General features: G+C 42.3%; 1 protein-coding gene across 1 annotated transcript; it reads right to left on the bottom strand.

The window, feature by feature from the left end:
- Positions 1 to 284: 284 nt before the first annotated feature.
- LOC134658248 (myrosinase 1-like) lies at positions 285 to 20423 on the bottom strand. The gene is made up of 12 exons (XM_063513860.1): positions 20401 to 20423; positions 17768 to 17940; positions 15652 to 15799; positions 13903 to 14069; positions 11889 to 12046; positions 9318 to 9417; positions 8798 to 8886; positions 7247 to 7394; positions 5151 to 5314; positions 3543 to 3692; positions 1210 to 1298; positions 285 to 417 (listed from the first exon to the last, which is right to left on the bottom strand). Exons 1-12 carry the CDS (start codon positions 20421 to 20423, stop codon positions 285 to 287), a joined length of 1542 nt encoding a protein of 513 aa, XP_063369930.1.
- Between the last annotated feature and the right edge of the window lie 645 nt (positions 20424 to 21068).

Genomic DNA, 21068 nt, shown 5'->3' with positions numbered 1-21068 from the left:
TGTTTGGCCTAAAGGTTGACTGGTAGAGAATGCCGTGTAGCATTAAGTCCGCCTTTTGTCACTGTATATTTTTACTGTGCAATAAAGTTTAAAAAAAAAACTTCTATGCACTAAAACTAACAATATGAAAATTACTTCTAAAAATGAGCGTTTGAACGAACACATCGATAACTTTTTATTTTATTTAAAAACTTTAATTCAAACACATGCTATCCTGGCTCGCACAGCCATCTCGCTCGCCTTACACTCAGTGAGAGTCAACCTGAGCCCACGGGGCCTTAAGTCTATAGTTCGACCTTATGATCTATGTGTAGCGAGCGGGAACGGATGACGTCCCTGTAGTAGTGGGCCGAGGCTCGAGCGGTGCGCGCGCGCCGCGGGTCGGTGAAGTCCACCGCGTGCAGCCCGAACCGAGTCCTGCGACCAAATATGGACTTTATGGTGTTAGTAATAAGGAAGATAAATTGGTGACTCAGTAAGCCGAAATGCACTTTTTTACATAAATCATCATCATTCTCGCGTTGTCACGGGTTTTTGGCACTCATTGGAGCCTGGGGTCCGCTTGGCAACTAATCCCAATTGACGTAGGCACTAGTTTTTGTGAAAGCGCGACTGTCCCTGTCTGACATTCCAACCCAGAGGGGAAACTAAGGCCTTATTGGGATTAGTCCGGTTTCCTCACGATATTTTTCTTTACCTTCACTTTTTTACATACATTTGTAGCTAATATTTTGATTGATACGTATTAATAAAATCCTGAATGACCAGTGATATAAACATATAGATCCGGAAATACATCGGGCGATAGTTTTAGCCACAGACAATCCAACCTCTAGACATAGCATAGTCGCGCTACCCCCTCTGCCACACATACGGTAGTTTTATTCCATCTTCGAGTCAATCCCGTGCCGTGATCGGTCCGTGTCTTTGAACGGACCAATCACGGCACGGGATTCGCTCACCTCGTCCCCCCGCACCCCCGTATTTTTGGCAGCATCGGTTTCATGAAAGAATTGGCCTAAGCTCAGTCTAGAGGTTGGATTGTCAGTGGTTTTAGCTGACCAATATTTTTTATTCATTTAAGAATGTCATTTCTGCCGGCCTAGATAAAGAGACACGTCCATATTCCACGGTTGCATTTCGATCGGTACGGAGCGTAAGCGATTGGCATGTTGGCTACGCGACCAGGTGACAGAAAAGTGTACTCACTGGTATCCGTCTATCCACTCGAAGTCGTCCATGAGCGACCACGCCGTGTAGCCGACCACGCTCACGCCGTCCTCTATGGCTAGGAGTACCTGAAAACGCACATACATACTCGTACTTCACTTCACTCCATTGTTTACATGCAGGGTCCGAAATTATCCAGATAATTAGTGTTTTTGATAATTATCGCGATAAATATCCTGACGATAATTATCAGACATAAAAATCACGATAATTATCAAGATAACTATCATTGATAATTATCCTTTCGAACCTTAAATACATGGCTTCATGAACCAATGATAATGAGAGTATAGCCCTTGCTACACGGTCGCCGACAAGCCTTCTAACCGTCTGACCTTGGTCTGACCTTGGTCAGTTTTGGTCAAATTTTGTTGGAAACAACTGTCTACACGGTCCGTCCAGACCAAGGCCACGCGGTCTGAGGGGCTTGTCGGCGACCGTGTAGCAAGGGCTTACGATTTCAATCTTTTAATATTTCTCTTGTCTCTGGTTGAGACTCTGGGTCAAACAGGTTTTAGGAAAGGTCACCTCTGTGGACAATACAATAAAATATTCCGTTTCTTTTATTTGAGTTTCAATACCGAAAAAATGTATCCCGCCACTCCCGTCTGTAAGGTGTTGCGTAATAAAAATTAGCTTTAGATCCCTCAACTTTGCGATGTCTATAGGAAATACGCGAACAAGTTACTTATAATCAGGCCGCGTAGCCAACGTGCCAATCGCTTACGCTCCGTAGTTGCACTAATATGGAAGACGAGACAAAAGCGTTTCGTTGTCGAAGCGACAGCGATTGTCACCTTGGCTAGGCCGGCTGTTCGCCGGACGATATCGGCCTGACAGTTAAACGCAAAAGTTGACAGTTCCGAACAACTGACAGGCCGATATCGTCCGGCAGACTGATCATTAGTGGCCCCCTTTAATCATGCTATAAGATCAGGGTTCGAAATTATCCAGATCGTCTTTTTGATAATTATCGCGACCGCTCCTTACGATAATGATCAGGCATAAAAATCACGATACTTATCGCGAAAACTATCATTGATAATTATCCTTTCGAACCCTGTATAAGATGTGAATGACTGCCCAACCTGTTCCAGATGGTCGTGTATATAGCGGACCCGGTCCGTGTCGCGGAGGGTGTCCTCGCTGGAGCAGCCGTTCTCGGTGATCAGGACCCTCACGTCGCCGTACATCTGACGAGTCCAGTTAGTCATGCTATAACATGTGAGTGACTGGCCAACCTGTTCCAGATGGTCGTGTATATAGCGGACCCGGTCCGTGTCGCGGAGGGTGTCCTCGCTGGAGCAGCCGTTCTCGGTGATCAGGACCCTCACGTCGCCGTACATCTGACGAGTCCAGTTAGTCATGCTATAACATGTGAGTGACTGGCCAACCTGTTCCAGATGGTCGTGTATATAGCGGACCCGGTCCGTGTCGCGGAGGGTGTCCTCGCTGGAGCAGCCGTTCTCGGTGATCAGGACCCTCACGTCGCCGTACATCTGACGAGTCCAGTTAGTCATGCTATAACATGTGAGTGACTGGCCAACCTGTTCCAGATGGTCGTGTATATAGCGGACCCGGTCCGTGTCGCGGAGGGTGTCCTCGCTGGAGCAGCCGTTCTCGGTGATCAGGACCCTCACGTCGCCGTACATCTGACGAGTCCAGTTAGTCATGCTATAACATGTGAGTGACTGGCCAACCTGTTCCAGATGGTCGTGTATATAGCGGACCCGGTCCGTGTCGCGGAGGGTGTCCTCGCTGGAGCAGCCGTTCTCGGTGATCAGGACCCTCACGTCGCCGTACATCTGACGAGTCCAGTTAGTCATGCTATAACATGTGAGTGACTGCCCAACCTGTTCCAGATGGTCGTGTATATAGCGGACCCGGTCCGTGTCGCGGAGGGTGTCCTCGCTGGAGCAGCCGTTCTCGGTGATCAGGACCCTCACGTCGCCGTACATCTGACGAGTCCAGTTAGTCATGCTATAACATGTGAGTGACTGGCCAACCTGTTCCAGATGGTCGTGTATATAGCGGACCCGGTCCGTGTCGCGGAGGGTGTCCTCGCTGGAGCAGCCGTTCTCGGTGATCAGGACCCTCACGTCGCCGTACATCTGACGAGTCCAGTTAGTCATGCTATAACATGTGAGTGACTGCCCAACCTGTTCCAGATGGTCGTGTATATAGCGGACCCGGTCCGTGTCGCGGAGGGTGTCCTCGCTGGAGCAGCCGTTCTCGGTGATCAGGACCCTCACGTCGCCGTACATCTGACGAGTCCAGTTAGTCATGCTATAACATGTGAGTGACTGGCCAACCTGTTCCAGATGGTCGTGTATATAGCGGACCCGGTCCGTGTCGCGGAGGGTGTCCTCGCTGGAGCAGCCGTTCTCGGTGATCAGGACCCTCACGTCGCCGTACATCTGACGGGTCAGGTTCAGGTTGTGCCGGAGACCTTCTGGGTTCACCTGCAAGATATAAGCGATAAATATTATAGCCTCCTAAGGCACAGCCATACAAACGAAACACCCAAAATTTGTGCCTATTTAAGTTTAATTCTTGTAATGTTTTGTAGCATTGCCTGTAAACATTTTTCAATGTGGTGTTAAATAAAAATTTTCTATGTCTATGTCCAAAATTTGCCACTGAAATTTGTACCTAAACTGTAGGAAATAGAGTTGATTGTGTGTTGTTTGCAAAAGCGACTCTAATCCAACTGAACATGGTTTAAATTATGTCGAACTGAAGAAGTACTATAGGTAGGACCTTGGGCCTTAGGAGGATAGCATAACTTTACATATATCGACCTAGTCCCACAGCAAGCTCTATAGGGCTTGTGTTGTGGGGTACTACTGTACTAGACGACGATATGGGGCCCATTTCTCGAACGGTATTAGTCTAAAATTATTATTGTGTTGTCATGACAACCCATACGATTTGACAGTTCGTGGACTAATAATATTAGTCTAATACCGTTCGAGAAATGAGCCCATGGATGGATATATTAGTATAGTAGTAGTAGTAAAATACTTTATTGTACAAAAAGAAACATAAAATATGAAAGAACTCACATCATTAGTACAAAGGCGAACTTATATTTATATGTATAATACTATTACACTACTACTACTAAGGTTGACTGGTAGAGAATGCCACGAGGTGTCCGTCTTTTGTACTATATAAATACTTAAGGTACCTACCTACATATATAGTTCAGTTTCCATTATTTTCTTTATGTATACCTATTACCTGCACGCCTCGGGGTAGCGCCTAGCGACATCTACCGAAAGACTGTTCCATCTCACTAAACGTCAACCCACTGACAATCCAACCTCTAGACTGAGCTTAGGCCAATTCTTTCATGAAACCGATGCTGCCAAAAATACGGGGGTGCGGGGGGACGAGGTGAGCGAGTCCCGTGCCGTGATTGGTCCGTTCAAAGACACGGACCGATCACGGCACGGGATTGACTCGAAGATGGAGTAACGCTACCGCATGGTCTAATAAAACATGGTCTTCTCTTCAGTGTCAGCAGTCGCAGTGTTTTCCAAACTTTTCACGTCGTAAGCTTGGTAATTAATGTTTTGTTACGAAAATGGTTGGCTGCTCTATTCGGAACTGTAAGAGTAAGAGTGAAAAGTGTAGTATAGATTTGTTTTATTTTACTATGTTTCTACATGAATAACTTAAAATTAATGCCGTTAAAATAATTTTCATCGTTGGTTAAAATTCTCCCACATTTTAAAGTTTGAGAACCTGTAAATAGCATGATGACGTAGGTAAGTGACAGTTAGGTCATTCGCGAATCTCGGAAGAGAGTACCAGGCGGAGTATATTATTATACCATGCGCTACCGTATATGTGGCAGAGGGGGTAGCGCGACTATGCTATGTCTAGAGGTTGGATTGTCTGTGAGGTCAACCAACCTTGAGCCAGTCTGAGCCGTCTCCGGCCCAGTGTTCCCTGCTCCCCAGCACAGCGCCGACCTCCTCGAGGCTCTCGAACATGTAGCGGCCGGGCCGCTCGCCCGGCCGCAGCGCGCGCACTGTGCGGGACGTGTAGTGGTTCAGCCCGAAGAAGTCGAACGAACCTGCGTCACAGAATAACTAATAGTACTACCGTACAGAAAATTCACTCCTTCACAAAAGTCAAATTTAGGTATAAAATTACACCTATATCGCTGCCTGCAAGCAAAATTGAAACTTATAACCGCGCACGAACCGTGAATCTCCTTTGCGCGCCGCAGTTTTATGACCGAGCTGTGAGTGTCGGCACGGGGTTATCACTTGACAAGTTTTTATACCTAAAGTCTTTTTTTTTATTCGGTAGACTAAAATGACATTTTATAGTATGACATGAAACATGATGTTCATACTATGAAATGTCATTTTAGTCTACCGAATAAAAAAATAGTCTTTATACCCACCGATTTATTATTTTTAAGATAAATATGTAGGAATTACAAACGTTGATTATGTAAACATAAATTTTTTATCCGGAAATAGTATGTCTGATTCTCACGGAAGTAAGTTTCGAAGCCATTGTGTATTTTCAATTTTGCGCGAGCGCCACGTGACACGACTATCGTGCGCGCCGAGCGGCAGCCCACTGCCATACGCCTGTCCGATGGGCGCGCCGGCCAAATGTACCTAAACTGCGGAGTGACACCCCCCTGCCTGCGTATAATTTGTAGCTTTCTAATAGACCCCGAAGGCTAATCCTATTGTCTATTGTTAAGAACCGCTCGTGCCACGTGCCACAACCGCCTGCATAAAAAATCGGTACTTCGGTTACTGAGTGCCGGCGAGTCGAACGCTACAGAACCAGTCTAAAATGTGTCATCGAGATGCGTAACATATGCGCGTTATCGGAGAGCGCACCTACACTGGTTTTTTGAGCGTCGGACTAGCCCGCGCTCAGGTGCCAAATAGAATAATTGGGACCCTTTTTTGCAGGTAAGTAGCACGTGCGGTTTTACTGAACAATAGACAATAGGATAAGCCTTCGGGGTCTACTAGAAAGCTACAAACTATACCAACTCACTATAACACTGATTCAAACTTTCATTTTTACACTTGATGAATAAATTGTGCAACGGGATTTAATCGCGTATTTAAGTTTTAAGATTTACCTCCGACGTTTCGAGGACGGCGTTGTCCCCGTGGTGGTAGTGGTGGTGGCCGAGACCACGGGGACAACGCCGTCCTCGAAACGTCGGAGGTAAATTTTAAAACTTAAGATACGCGATTAGTCCCGTTGTACGATTTAATAATCGCTATCATCAATGGAATCAATCATCATTATCTTGCTAGCGTTATCCCGGCTTTTTGTCACAGCTCATGGGAGCCTGGGGTCCGCAACAAGTTCCGGTTGTCGTAGGCACTAGTTTTTGCGAAAACGACTGTCATCCGACCTTCCAACCCAGGGGGGAAACTAAGGCCTTATTGGGATTCGTCCGGTTTCCTCACGATGTCTTTCTTCACCGAATAGCGAGTTTACCAGTCGTATCAAATGAAATGATATATCGTACACAAGTTCTGAAAAACTCATCGGTACGAAAAGTAAGAGCCGGGGTTTGAACCCGCGACCTCCGGATTGGAAATCGCACGTACGCTCCGTATGTTTTTTTTGCATCAGGATTGAATATGCTGGTGATTCTGAGCTGAAAGAATTCAAAAACACTCAGGATCTGTGAGAACCAGGTCTTCATTCGTTTTTTTACTTAGAGACATTTACACCTCTAAATAAGTTAATTTTTTTTCCATGTATCTGTTTTGTTTTTATTTTAATATTATTATTATAGTTTTTTTTTATGTAATTCGACATTAAGAGACCTTATACATCTCTAAGTAATTGTATTACGTTAGTTCGATTTGGTAGTTGTAGTTGTATTTAATAATTGTTGATGTATTATTATTATTATTTTGCTTGTATGTAAATTCAATGTTGACGTGTAAAAGTGCCCTTGTGGCCTATTCGCTGAATAAATGTTGAAGTTGAAGTTTTAGAAAAAGCTGATTACCTTTTATCAGCTGGATCTCCTCAGGTGTGAGAGCAGGCAGCCGGGAGCGCGGGTGTCGCTCCGTCTCGCTCTTGCGCGCCATGTAGGCCTCCAGCGCGCGCGGCCAGCCCCCCGCCCCGGAGAAGATGGGGTGCGTGTAGCGACCGAACTGAAAAAAGCGGCCAAGTGCGAGTCGGACTCGCCCATGAAGGGTTCCGTATTTAGGCGATTTATGACGTATTAAAAAAAAACTACTTGCTAGATCTCGTTCAAACCAATTTTCGGTGGAAGTTTACATGGTAATGTACATCATATATTTTTTTTAGTTTTATCATTCTCTTATTTTAGAAGTTACAGGGGGGGGGGGACACACATTTTACCACTTTGGAAGTGTCTCTCGCGCAAACTATTCAGTTTAGAAAAAAATGATATTAGAAACCTCAATATCATTTTTGAAGACCTATCCATAGATACCCCACACGTATGGGTTTGATGAAAAAAAAATTTTTGAGTTTCAGTTCGAAGTATGGGGAACCCCAAAAATTTATTGTTTTTTTTCTATTTTTGTGTGAAAATCTTAATGCGGTTCACAGAATACATCTACTTACCAAGTTTCAACAGTATAGTTCTTATACTTTCGGAGAAAAGTGGCTGTGACATACAGACAGACGGACAGACGGACAGACGGACAGACAGACAGACAGACAGACAGACAGACAGACATGACGAATCTATAAGGGTTCCGTTTTTTGCCATTTGGCTACGGAACCCTAAAAACACGGTATCATCTTGGGTCGTACACACTGCCTGTAAATCTTAATTTAGTGCATGGTGCATGCTAATTGCTATTAGCAATCAAACGTAATTTCGTATGCCCTAGGGTACGACATAGTGGAACAATTTTTATTTTTTACCATCATATGCAATATCATGTTGTGTACACCTATGATCGACGAATAAAGCATTTGTATTTGTATTTATTTGTATTTGTCGTCCCATTCGTTTTTCGTCAAGTTCTTAAATTAGTCCTATTCTGCTTTCGTCACCCATTCTACATTGGTCACGATCGTCAGTGGCTTTCAATGTAGAATGAGTGAAGAAAGCGGAATAGGACTAATTTAAGAACTTGACGAAAAACGAATGGGACGACCCAAGATGATACCAAAAACACAGTTACTATTTACGATACAAGGGCGGAAAGTAGGCAATTCGCAACGAGTGACGATAAATTAAAACACGATCGAAGTGGCAGTTTTACGGAATCCTTGTAAACGTAGTAAAAGTCGTGTCTCTAAAATTTTAATACTTGAATTTGTTATAAACTGACACTATTCGATTAAACATTATTTTCCGCCAAATAGCGTAACTGCGAGACATTCAAATTCATAAGCAGTAAACACATATAATTTTAAAAGACATGCATTTTATTTTCCTCGTACTCGAAATGAAAAGTAAAGTGTTTAACTCGGGTGAAAGACATAACTTTAGTTTCTGACTAAACTACCTCGGCAGAAATGAGTGCCTTTCACCCCTTGGTTAACAATCTGCTATTGTTCGAGTTGAAGCACTTACAGCGTACTCTCTGGCCAGGAGAGTCAACTCCCAGTCGGCTTCAGTTTCTGGCTCCAACCACATTTCCTGGTTAGCGATCGATACTTCGCCTGCCAAATAAAATTATATAAAAAAAAATAACGGGTTGCACTCAGGGAGTGCCAGCAGAAGTGAAAACACAATGACTAATACAAAATGCACTATGTATAATTGAAGTTAACGCCATCTAGCGTTAGCGTTAATTACTTGAAACCCCTAAGCACATCACTGTTAGTACTCCAATTATATTAATACCAGTTACAGCGAAACTCACTAGATGGCATTTAACAGTAAGTTTTTCGATCAGGTCACATGTCCGTCTTACGGTCACGTGATCGTCTTACGCTGTCTCGAGTTTATCATTTTTTCCCCACCTCAAAAAGTGCACAGCGCCGCTAAAGAAGTTTTCACAAACAAAGTCTTTAAAATAAGAAAACCAACTTTGTGGCAGGCCCCCGGACGCGCTAGGCGTCACGTTATAAAACGTCACTGAGTCACTGACCTCCGTATTTGGGTTTGAACTCCCGCTCATATATCCTGTACGCCGTGGCGTGCGCGAGCAACACGTACTTGGTGCACAGCAGCGCCCCTATCTCGTAGTCCTGCAACCAAGGGGCGTAAATAAACACAAGAGAAGGGGGTTTCTACACTTGGACTCAGGGTCTGATGATGGAGCTTGAAGGTGGTCACCGGTACTAATCAACCATGCAACTAAACCACTTCGTGTTTGGGCTCGCTTGATTCGTCTCAACAAGATCTGTTTTGACACAAGATAGTACGATTAATGCCGTTTTAAGGCGATAAAATATGACTACAAAGTCTCTCAGTATGGAACCCTTGAAACGCGAGTGCCACTCGCACTTGTTTTTTTGGAACAAAGTTCCTTATTGGACGGTGGGCTAGGCGAAAAAAAAGTTTAAGATTTTGTCGTCACAAGCCATACGAGGGGTATTCAAAATATTCTCGGTATGAGAATGAAAACAAACAAGTACGAAAAGTTTGATATTTTTATTTTTCAATGTACTCCCCCCCTATGTTCATACACTTAAAAGATCGATCAATTATTTTTTTTAATCCTGCATAAAAATATTTTTTATCTTTGGTGTAAAAATGCTCCTCCACTGCCGCCTTCAATGCTTCATCATCGGAAAATTTATTTCCACGCAGATCCTTTTTAAGATTGGGGAACAAAAAGAAGTCGCTGGGGGCTAAGTCCGGACTATACGGTGGGTGAGTAATAGTTTCAAACCCACATTCAACAATAGCTGCCTTGGCAATATGAGCAGTATGGACGGGGGCGTTGTCATGCAGAAGCATAACACCTTTGGTTAACTTTCCTCGCCTCTTTTCTTTGATTGCATCCTTTAATTGACGTAGAATGTTAGCGTAGTACTGTCCTGTGATATTTACACCTTTTTCTTTATAATCGATCAGTAATACTCCTTCACAATCCCAAAATATCGTGGCCATGACCTTGCCAGCTGAAGGGATGACCTTGAACTTCTTGGGATGAGCTGAACCCTTAATGTGCCACTGCATGGACTCTTGTTTACTCTCTGGGTCATAATGATGAACCCAGGTTTCATCTCCAGTAACTATTCTTTGCAGCACCTCATCAGGATTTTCACCGCACAGGTCAATAAAATCGGAACAACAAGCTACACGCATGTCTTTTTGAAGCCGAGTCAGCATTCGCGGAACCCATCTTGCACTTACTTTTGACATATTAAGATGGTCATGGATAATATCATGTACGGTACCAATAGAGAGATTGGTTACTTGTGCTATAGATTTTACCTTCACTCGACCATCTTCCAATATAAGTTTTTCCACTTTATCAATATTTTCTTGTGAAGTAGCTACTACAGGCCGGCCAGGTCTAGGGTCGTCTTCAACACTCTCCCTTCCACGTTTAAACTCGCTTGACCACTTTTGAATGGTAGATAAAGAAGGAGCAGACTCACGGTAAACACAATCCATTTCCTCTTTTATGGTTTTTTGATTTTTACCATGTTTTGTCAAGAATTTTATCACGCATCGATGTTCTAATTTAGTTAACATTGTCAATTCCCACATGATGTTCATGTTTGTTCAGCAATTGCAGAAAAACAAAAGAACATCTCGGTTCGAATTATACTTTTTTTTAATGTCAATGAATAAACCTTAGCGGCCAGTAACGAAAGAAATTTTAGAAGAGGTTGTAAGATATCAATACCGAGAATATTTTGAACGCCCCTCGTACTATTGCGATATATGCAAGGTTCAGATTTTGCCGTCACAAGCCATACTATTGCGATATATGTATGGTTCAGATGGAATGTAGGTATAAGTAACTTGATACATTATTATTGTAATACATATTAGGTTAGGAATGTATCCATATACGGAGAGTCATGTAAGATGACTCTCCTCCACATAAGGAAGGGAATTTAGGTCATGCTACTGGACACCATCCACGTGTAAGTCTCCCCACCTAAACATCCCATCCATTCCATCCATTTTGCCGTCAGAAGCCATACTAGTGCGATATATGTAGTCAGACTAATGTGGATGAGGATAACGGACACGAACACCAAAATAACATAACATAACATATATATATACCATAGCATTAGCATGGGCATGAACACGTCACCAGCCTTTCTTAACTTCGTTCCAACCGAGTGTTTCACGACACTCACCATTTTTAGGGTTCCGTACCCAAAGGGTAAACATACGATCATTTATGAACGCTGATGAAAACGGGACCCTAATAATATTACTCAAGTCTGCCCGTCTATCTGTCACCAAGCTGTAACTCAAGAACCTGATAGCTAATAGACAGTTGAAATTTTCACAGATGATGTATGTCTCTTACCGCTTTAACAGCAAATACTAAAAACAAAATAAATATGTAAGTGCAGCGGCTCCCATACAACAAACGTGATTATTTTTGCCGTTTTTTGGGTAATGGTGCGGAACCCTTCGTGCGCGAGTCCGACTAGCACTTGGCCTGTTTTTTTTTTATATTGACGATGTGTAATATTGTGTGAGTGGTAGGTCAACACCAACAAGGCCCAGCGAAGGTTCTCACCTCTATCCCCGGAGCGATAATGTCCCTGTAGGCGCCGTCGCAGACGAAGCACGGCTCGTTGATGGTGAGCCAGGTGTGGACGCGGCCCGCGAACAGCGAGAACACCACGCGAGCGTAGTCCGCGAACCACTCCACCACCAGGGGGTTCGTCCAGCCTCCTGCAGATACGACAAGTGCGTGAGACTTACGCAGCGTACTACGTAGGCGAACAACACGCGAACGCGAAGCGATGCGGCGCGGGGTGAATCAATCCTTTGATACCTATAGGAGTGTCCTGCGTGGGCGATCTCGTTATGAACGCGAACGCCGCGGGCCCGCCGCGCCGCGCCGCGTCGCTTCGCGTTCGCGAGTTGTTCGCTTACGTAACGCAGCACTACGTAGGCGAACAACACGCGAACGCGAAACGATGCGGCGCGGGGTGAATTAATCCTTTGATACCTATATAAGTGTCCTACGTGGGTGATCTCGTTGCGAACGCGAACGCCGTGGGCGCGCCGCTTCGCTTCGCTTCGCGTGCGCGAGATGTTCGTTTACGTAAGACGCAGCGAGCGATTTTACATTGGCCGATCTGATATCGGATGTAAAACCCTACATCCGATATCAAATAGTGTCAGTCGGACAACTGACGGGGGACAAAGTACCTATTATTATGAAGTGGACAACATGCAATATAATATTACTATACAATGTATACCTAACATTGTAAAAGTAATCAGGGCTCTCAGTCAATTAATGGATTTACAAATTAACTACAACTATTTTATTACTTTATCATGATTGTAAAACGTACCGTTCTATAATAAATTCTAAAACCGAGGAATTTCAATGCTAATTTAATAAGCATAGTTAATGCAATAGTTAATACAACTACGTTAAGTGCATTTATGACTAATGTTACTAAATATCAAGAGTAATCAAAACGAATCACTTTGTTTATAGATCCGTCATAAAGTGACCGCATATTATTGCTTTTGTGACTACCTACTTTGTAACATTTGATTGTCAATTATCTATGGGCGTTGTATACAATGATTTATAACTCAAGATAGGTTATAGGCGTTCCAAAATTGAAGCGCTTAACTTGTGACAAATTGGACAAGTTGCCTTTAGACGCGGCTGGACAAGCGAGAAACGTGCACGTGCCAACGAGCTCCCGCACACCGAAAGAGAAAGAGACGACCTTATGTTTAACAACGAGTGTGACAAAGATGGATGGAATGAGAAAAATAATCAGAAATAACAGATTTCTTCGTAGGCACAGAAATAAATATGGAAGTATTTTTTTGTGCTCCTCAAGTATGAGTATAACCTATCTATGGTTATCTGATGGTTATATAATATCATTGGTTGTATATGACATATATATCGTTCAAAGCCGATCAGCGACAGTCCGATAATGACACTGCCTCACTTTGTTCTGTTCAAATTGGTGCAAAGTTAGCGTAGGCAATTCTGCGGTCGACGTCAAACATGAGGTAAACGTACTAGTGCTCGACATGCTGATGCCCAATAGATGACACCCCGCTGTCACCTCTATTGACAATGACTTATAACCTAATAGGAAACCTAAGAAACCGTGGCGGTGGCCATCTTCTTACCTAAAGCCCTCAGGGTTTAGCAAAAACCTAAGAAAAGCGACAAACCTAAGATACCTAACCTAGGAAACCTAAGAAACCGTGCCCTCGCTATCAGTTTGATCAAACATTACCATAGAGAAAAAAATACATAGAGTGCTCACTCACACATCAGTTTTAGTACTAAAAAGACTATTAGCATCTAGCATCGAGTAGCGGAACTATCAGTACTGCTACTTGACAATAGATGTAGCACCGACCGGAAAGTCTTATGCTGTCGAGATAAGATTTTCCGGTCGGTGATGCTACATCTATTGTCAAGTAGCAGTACTGATAGTTCCGCTACTCGATGCTAGATGTAGACACTGAAATTAATAGTCTGAACTGATGTATGGAGTGAGCACTCTTGTCTTACTATATTTCTCTATGACATAACGTACCAAGGTCCTGTAGGTTCTGTGGCAAGTCCCAGTGGTAGAGGGTCAGTACGGGAGCGATGCCCCGGGCGAGCAGGCCGTCGATCAGGTCGCTGTAGTAGCGGCAGCCGTCTTCGCTGATGTGGTTAGAGAACCCGTTTGGGAGGAGACGGGGCCAGCTTATGGAGAACCTGGGGATTTATAATATTATTTACATTCACGTAACATAATATCTCAGGCCCCTATTTCACCATGGTGACAGGTGCAACAATTGTCGACATCACTGTTACTGACGTCACAGGCCTCCATAGACTACGGTAACCGCTTACCATCGGACGGGCGGTGTGCTTGTTTGCCACCAACATATTAATTTAAAAAAAACTCCATTATATCGCCAATAAATAAGTACTTATTTTGCGAAGCTAATGACAATTGTCACAAGAAACATGACAATTGTCACGAAATTCCGACACAGAACTCATTTCCTGTCAAGAATTACCGAAGGTTCTATTAAATCGTGTGACAATTGTCATCATCATCATCATAAACTTCGAAAGAGAAATACCTGTTTTTTGCCGATATAATAAAGTTTTTTTTAATAATACAATGATGGTGGCAAACAGAAATACGGCCCGCCCGATGGTAAGCGGTAACCGTAGCCCATGGATGCCTGTCACGTCAGCAACAGTGACATTTGTCGAATTGTCGCACTTGTCGCCGTGGTGAAATAGGGGCCGGACGGGCACTAAAAATAGTACTAGTTCAGCGGTGTCACTCGCGAGTTCGAGCACAGAATAAATAATAGTACTAAGTACAGAAGACTCACTCTCTAACAAAACGCGTCTGTTACGATCAGCACAGATATGGCCGCTAGGTGGCGATTATTCAATATACTCTATGGTGGCGACAGCGCCACGCGCGGCTTATGGCTTTCCCTAAAATTGGGGCCGAACGGATGTACTTTTAGCTACCTGTAGCAAAGCGACGAAATCGCGGAGTGAGACACGCCTGGTTCGAGCCAATCGTGCAGTTTCACGCAATTGCGACTAATCGCGCTTGTGATGCGAACTCATCAACCAATCACATTGTAGCGGTGTCACACGTCACACCGCTACTGTACTGGCCCCATTCATGCTCTATTCTTATTGCCCGTAAGACGCCAGTCCTGAGATATTGGTACTTCAATGATTATTTATTATTTTATCAAGTTTGCGTGATCTATTGTCATGGGCGGCATGGCCCTACAATCTACAATAAATAACTTTCTCAGTTTTATTTGCCAAAAAATACATAACTAAAATGACCGTATGACCCCATGACCTTATCATCCATCCGATTTCCTAACGATGTTTTATTTTTATCAGATATTTAATTTGTAAAATGCTCGTTTACCCAACGGGTCGTATTTTGAGATAGATCACATATACAGGGTGGTTCAAACCTTGACGACCAAAATTTTTTTTTAGATTTCTCACGTCGTGGGTTATCAAAATATACCCTAACATACATGTTAGCCGATTTTTCGTAGTTTTCGAGTTATGATTTTTTTTATTAACTTTTGTTTTGAAATTCCGGGGTTCCCATACAGGGTGGCTAAAAACTAACTGCATTTCCGTTGCCAGGGAGGTTTTGGGATTATACTGAGCAACTTTTACTATGGGACCATCCCGAAATCGCGAAATGCACGGGGTATATTCTGATAGGCCACGACGTGAGGAATCTAAAAAAAATTTTTGGACGTCAAGGTCCACCCTGTATAATACCTAACCTTACCTGTAGAAGTCGACCCCTAATTCCTCGAGGATCTTGAGGTCTTCCTGCCAGCGGTGGTAGGAGTCGCAGGCCTCGTCGCCGGTGCTGCGGTCGGCGACGAAGCCCGGCCGGGTGTGCACCACGCGGTCCCAGATGCTCTCTCCTTTATCTGACGCACAGACCACACGGTTATGAATGAATGAATGAATGAATGAATGAATATATTTTTATTTCGTGTAACACATGGACACATTTTTATTAGTAGAGCTTACAAGCTAGAGTTATGAGGTTAACAAGTTACCGTCAAATAGTAATTGTGTTCAACAGTGTACCTGTTATCAGATATATCGGAATCTGAACACGCACTCTAGCGCCTTGACAAGAGGCGTGTTTAGATATTTGTGAGCACCCTGGCGAGTCCGATATATCTGATGACGAATGTACATAATAAGGGTTCTTAAAATTCAAGGGCCGAAGTTACAAAACGAAATTAGGTACCATGGATAGCCTTTGCACGAGGAACGACTCGGAGTGAGGCCCTCTTTGTGTCTGCCGAGTTGACGTCCTAAATCTGTACCTATATATAAACGTCCTGGATCTTTTCTGTGTATGTGTAGTTGGTCAAAAACCTATTGTCAGTCAGTAAGAACAAGGAAAACTATACTCATCCTTTTCTTTTGGGTACCAGTACTAGTGTAAGACAACAAAGGTATATAGTATGATTCTAAGTATCTGTCTATGTTTGAAATGAAACAGTCCTTTTGACAAACTATATGTTTTCTATGTATATACTAAGTGCCACTTGCACAATTCCACTAACCCGGGGTTAACCGGTTAAACCTGGAGTTACTACGGTTTCCAGTACAATTTGGCACTTGGTTAACGCTTTAACCGCTTAACCCCGGGTTAGTGAAATGGTGCAAGTGACCCCTATAAGCATTTATTTATAAATTGTCCCAGATACCGCTGGAGTGACAAAGCCCTAAAAGACCGGTCCGCCCGCGGAGTACCCAACTGGCGTGAAGTGGCGCGGAATAGGGCAGAGTGGCGCTCTCTTGTGTCAGAGGCCAAGATCCTTTTTGGGTCACTGAGCCAGTGAAGTATTTATACATTTTCAAATTTTACATCTCATTGTTATTATATGGTGAGCTTATATAGACGTATAAAATCTAACTGTGCGTCATTTTGCCATTGACTTAAGTAATTAAAAATATATTTTATGATCCCAATTATACTTTAAATTTTATAATTTATTATACATTAATTTGATCTATAGGCGTGAAGTCACGTCTGACCAGACGGCAGATAATAGGCTTGAAAATGTAATAAAATAGGACCTATTAATAGGTAGATAATAAATAAATACCTCTAATACGCGAAGAAAAATGTGAAGGTAAGTATCATTGAGTTAAAATACATACAGTCGCCATCAGATATATCGGAGCGGTCAAGGCGCTCACAAATATCGGAACACGCCTCTATTGTCAAGGCGTTAGAGTGCGTGTTCAGATATCGTGAACACCTTGGGCGCTCCGATATATCTGATGACGACCTACCAGCCTTTAAGATGGGAGTACGCTCTTTTCTTGAAGGTTTGGAGGCAGTATCGGTCCGGCCATAGAGAAAAAAATACATAGAGTGCTCACTCCATACATCAGTTTTAGTACCAAAAAGACTATTAGCATCTAGCATCCAGTAGCGGAACTATCAGTACTGCTACTTGACAATAGATGTAGCCACCGACCGGAAAGTCTTATGCTGTTGAGATAAGACTTTCCGGTCGGTGCTACATCTATTGTCAAGTAGCAGTACTGATAGTTCCGCTACTCGATGCTATTAGATGTAGACACTGAAATTAATAGTCTGAACTGATGTATGGAGTGAGCACTCTATGTATTTTTTTCTCTATGGTCCGGCAATACCGCGGGAATGCTTTCCCAATTTATATTGATACTAGCGACCCGCCCCGGCTTCGCACGGGTTAACAAATTATACATAAACCTTCCTATTGAATCCCTCTATTTAAAAAAACGCATCAAAATCTGTTGCGTAGTTTTATAGATCTAAGCATATACAGACAGACAGACAGCGGGAAGCGACTTTGTTTTATACTATGTAGTGATTAAATAACACTTACCACTGACATTCCAGGCACCTTCTATCTGGTAAGCGGCTGACGCAGCTCCAAACCGGAATCCTGCAGGAAATTTCTTCAGGCACGCCACCTCCAGCGCGCGAGTCAACGCTAGAACACTAATAGCATAGAAAGGATCATACACAACACAACACAGCGAATAGTGCACGTCTCTCCTGCCTATTAATAAAAAGGTAATTTTTTATTGGATCCGTTATAAACCAGCCACCAGGGCACAACCGGGGGCCCGTTTCTCAAAAGCTTGTAACTTGTAATAGGTACAAATGCAAGTCCCTTTCTAACAGAAGCTGTTAAAAAGTGACATCCGCTTGTATTACAAGTTACAAAAGCTTTTGAGAAACGGACCCCAGCTCATAAAAACTCTCTTTATTCTCAAAAAACTGACGAGAAAGATGCATTTTATCCATAACAGCTAGTGGCAAAGTAAATCGATAAAGTGGTTTCTGGTGATTCAGTGGTTGATTGGTAGAGAATGCCTTAAGACATTAAGTCCGCCTTTTGCACTTTTTACTTGTTTTTGTGTAAAAAAGTTGAAATTAAATAAATAAATAAACATTTTGAGTTGTTTCCTCATGTTGGGCGGTTGGCTGGTAGAATTGACTGTGAATGTGATATTTGATAGCGTATCTTGAGCGTCGCGAGGGTTTCAAGGTACGAGGGTTCAATAAACTTTGCTAACGATTGAAATACAAAGTTCACCACACCGAGGCGAGGAAAATACAGATCTTTCTTTAATTTTAATAGCGTCTTATTCCACTAATTACTTTATAATCTGTTTAATCGTGTTGTGATTACATTAATTACACAAGTTTGCATACTTTCGAGGTGAAGCCGCTCTTTAGATCCTTACAACGCATTTACTAAGAAAACGAATTTATATTTGGTTCGAATTGTTACTATTATTATGATTAAATTATTGGGAACCGTATTATTTAAAATCGCGGTACGATTTTTAGGGTTCCGTAGCCAAATGGCAAAAAACGGAACCCTTATAGATTCGTCATGTCTGTCTGTCTGTCTGTCTGTCCGTCTGTCTGTCCGTCCGTACGTCACAGCCACTTTTCTCCGAAACTATAAGAACTATACTGTTGAAACTTGGTAAGTAGATGTATTCTGTGAACCGCATTAAGATTTTCACACAAAAATAGAAAAAAAACAATTAATTTTTGGGGTTCCCCATACTTCGAACTGAAACTCAAAATTTTTTTCATCAAACCCATACGTGTGGGGTATCTATGGATAGGTCTTCAAAAATGATATTGAGGTTCCTAATATCATTTTTTTCTAAACTGAATAGTTTGCGCGAGAGACACTTCCAAAGTGATAAAATCTCGGTAAAATGTGTGTCCCCCCCCCCCCCCTAACTTCTAAAATAAGAGAATGATAAAACTAAAAAAAATATATGATGTACATTACCATGTAAACTTCTACCGAAAATTGGTTTGAACGAGATCTAGTAAGTAGTTTTTTTTTATACGTCATAAATCGCCTAAATACGGAACCCTTCATGGGCGAGTCCGACTGGCACTTGGCCGCTTTTCAAAAACTCTGCTCTCTGAACCTATTCCTTAAATACGAGTAGGTACCTATTGTCTTCAGTTATAGCGATTATTTTATGAAATAATACAACTGTCACGGTGAAGGGAAAAACACTGGAAGGTATTTGAATTTATATTAGATAAGGTAAGCCAAACAAGCCTTTAACAATAAAAAACATATTTTCAAGTCTAAAATGTCTACCAACACTAAAAAACATTTTATTAAATCCTACATCTGGAGCATCGCCTTATACGCCTGCGAAACGTGGACACTGACACAAAGAGATAGAGAAAGATTGGAAAGCTTCGAAATGTGGTGTTGGCGGAGAATGGAAGGGATTAGTTGGACAGAAAAAATATCAAATGTTAGGGTTCTCGATAGGATTACAGAGAAAAGAAATATAATAAAAACAATAGAAAATAGAAGAGGAATACTAATTGGGCATCTGCTAAGACACGACCTGTTCCGACCTGACGAAGAACATCATAGAAGGAAAAATAGAGGGAAAGTGAAGGAGAGGAAGACCGAGGAAAAAATATTTAAACCAAATAAAAGAAAAGGTTCAGGTCGTGTCATATCAGAAGGTTAAGGAGTTGGCAGAGGACCGGATGAGTTGGAGATTGCTCCACCGACAAGAGCACAGCTCTTAAATAAGAAGAAGAAGAAAGATAAGGTAAATTGCAAAAAAATTAAGTACAACATCTTTTGGCCTTAATTGAGTTTTAATATGTCCACATTAAATTAATTCCATTGCGTTACGAAAATCACCAATTCTTGTTGTTTTATTTCTTTGTTGTTAAATTAAAACAACTAATTTTTGTAACTCAATCAATTAATTTAATCCATGTAACAGTTCTAATTTTTTTAAATTCATCCTATACGCGAATTTTACTACTATTAGCGACCCGCCCCGGCTCCGCACGGGTTACACAAAACCTTGTCAAACTATACACCTAAACTTTCCTCAAGAATCACTCTATAGGTGAAAACCGTATGAAAATCCGTTCAGTAGTTTTTGAGTTTATCGCGACTTTGTTTTATTAGTTGTAGTGACAAATATATTTCGAGAAACTCACCTGACAACTGTTCGGATGCACATTTTGCAACCGACTGCAAGTAAAATAAACACACTTTAACTACATTAGTACGTAAATCTGAACAATTACACGGAGATTAGTTATAAACTTCGCGGAGATTAGCTCTGATCTCATACTACAGTCATTTTAGTTTTTAATGTCCGCTCATACTAGCTAAATGGAAATAATTCGTAAATTCATAATGTAGCTAAATAATAGCTAATATCTAGTTGGATAAGTATTACATTCAGTTAGCAGCAGAAGTTGCTAAGCGGCGGGCGAGGTGTTCAAAATTACCTTGACGCGCTCTTATTCTCTTAACAATAAAGTCGCGTCAAGATAATTTTGAACACCTCGTCCGTTTACCAACTATTGCTGCTGACTGTACAAGGTGTAAACAAAATTGGTCATCCGTTTAAGGGTAAGTATTAGGTAGGTATACTCATGAGTATCGTGTTTTGAATCAGGAATAAAAACCGGCCAAGTGCGAGTCGGACTCGCGCACGAAGGGTTCCGTAACATATTACATCGATTGTATTTTCTTTTATTCTATTTCTTAGGAAAAGATTACTTATGGGTATTCCATCTGTCCAATATCTTTGTTAAATGCGTATTTGCGTCTCACATTTTGCTTAATGAGAGAGTGAGACGCAAAGCACATTGGACCA

Source organism: Cydia amplana, chromosome 21 (assembly GCF_948474715.1).
Source record: "Cydia amplana chromosome 21, ilCydAmpl1.1, whole genome shotgun sequence".
In the NCBI taxonomy this organism is placed as follows: domain Eukaryota; kingdom Metazoa; phylum Arthropoda; class Insecta; order Lepidoptera; family Tortricidae; genus Cydia; species Cydia amplana.
The sequence above is the reverse complement of the archived record's forward strand: the minus strand, read 5'-3'. Positions and strand labels throughout refer to the sequence as shown.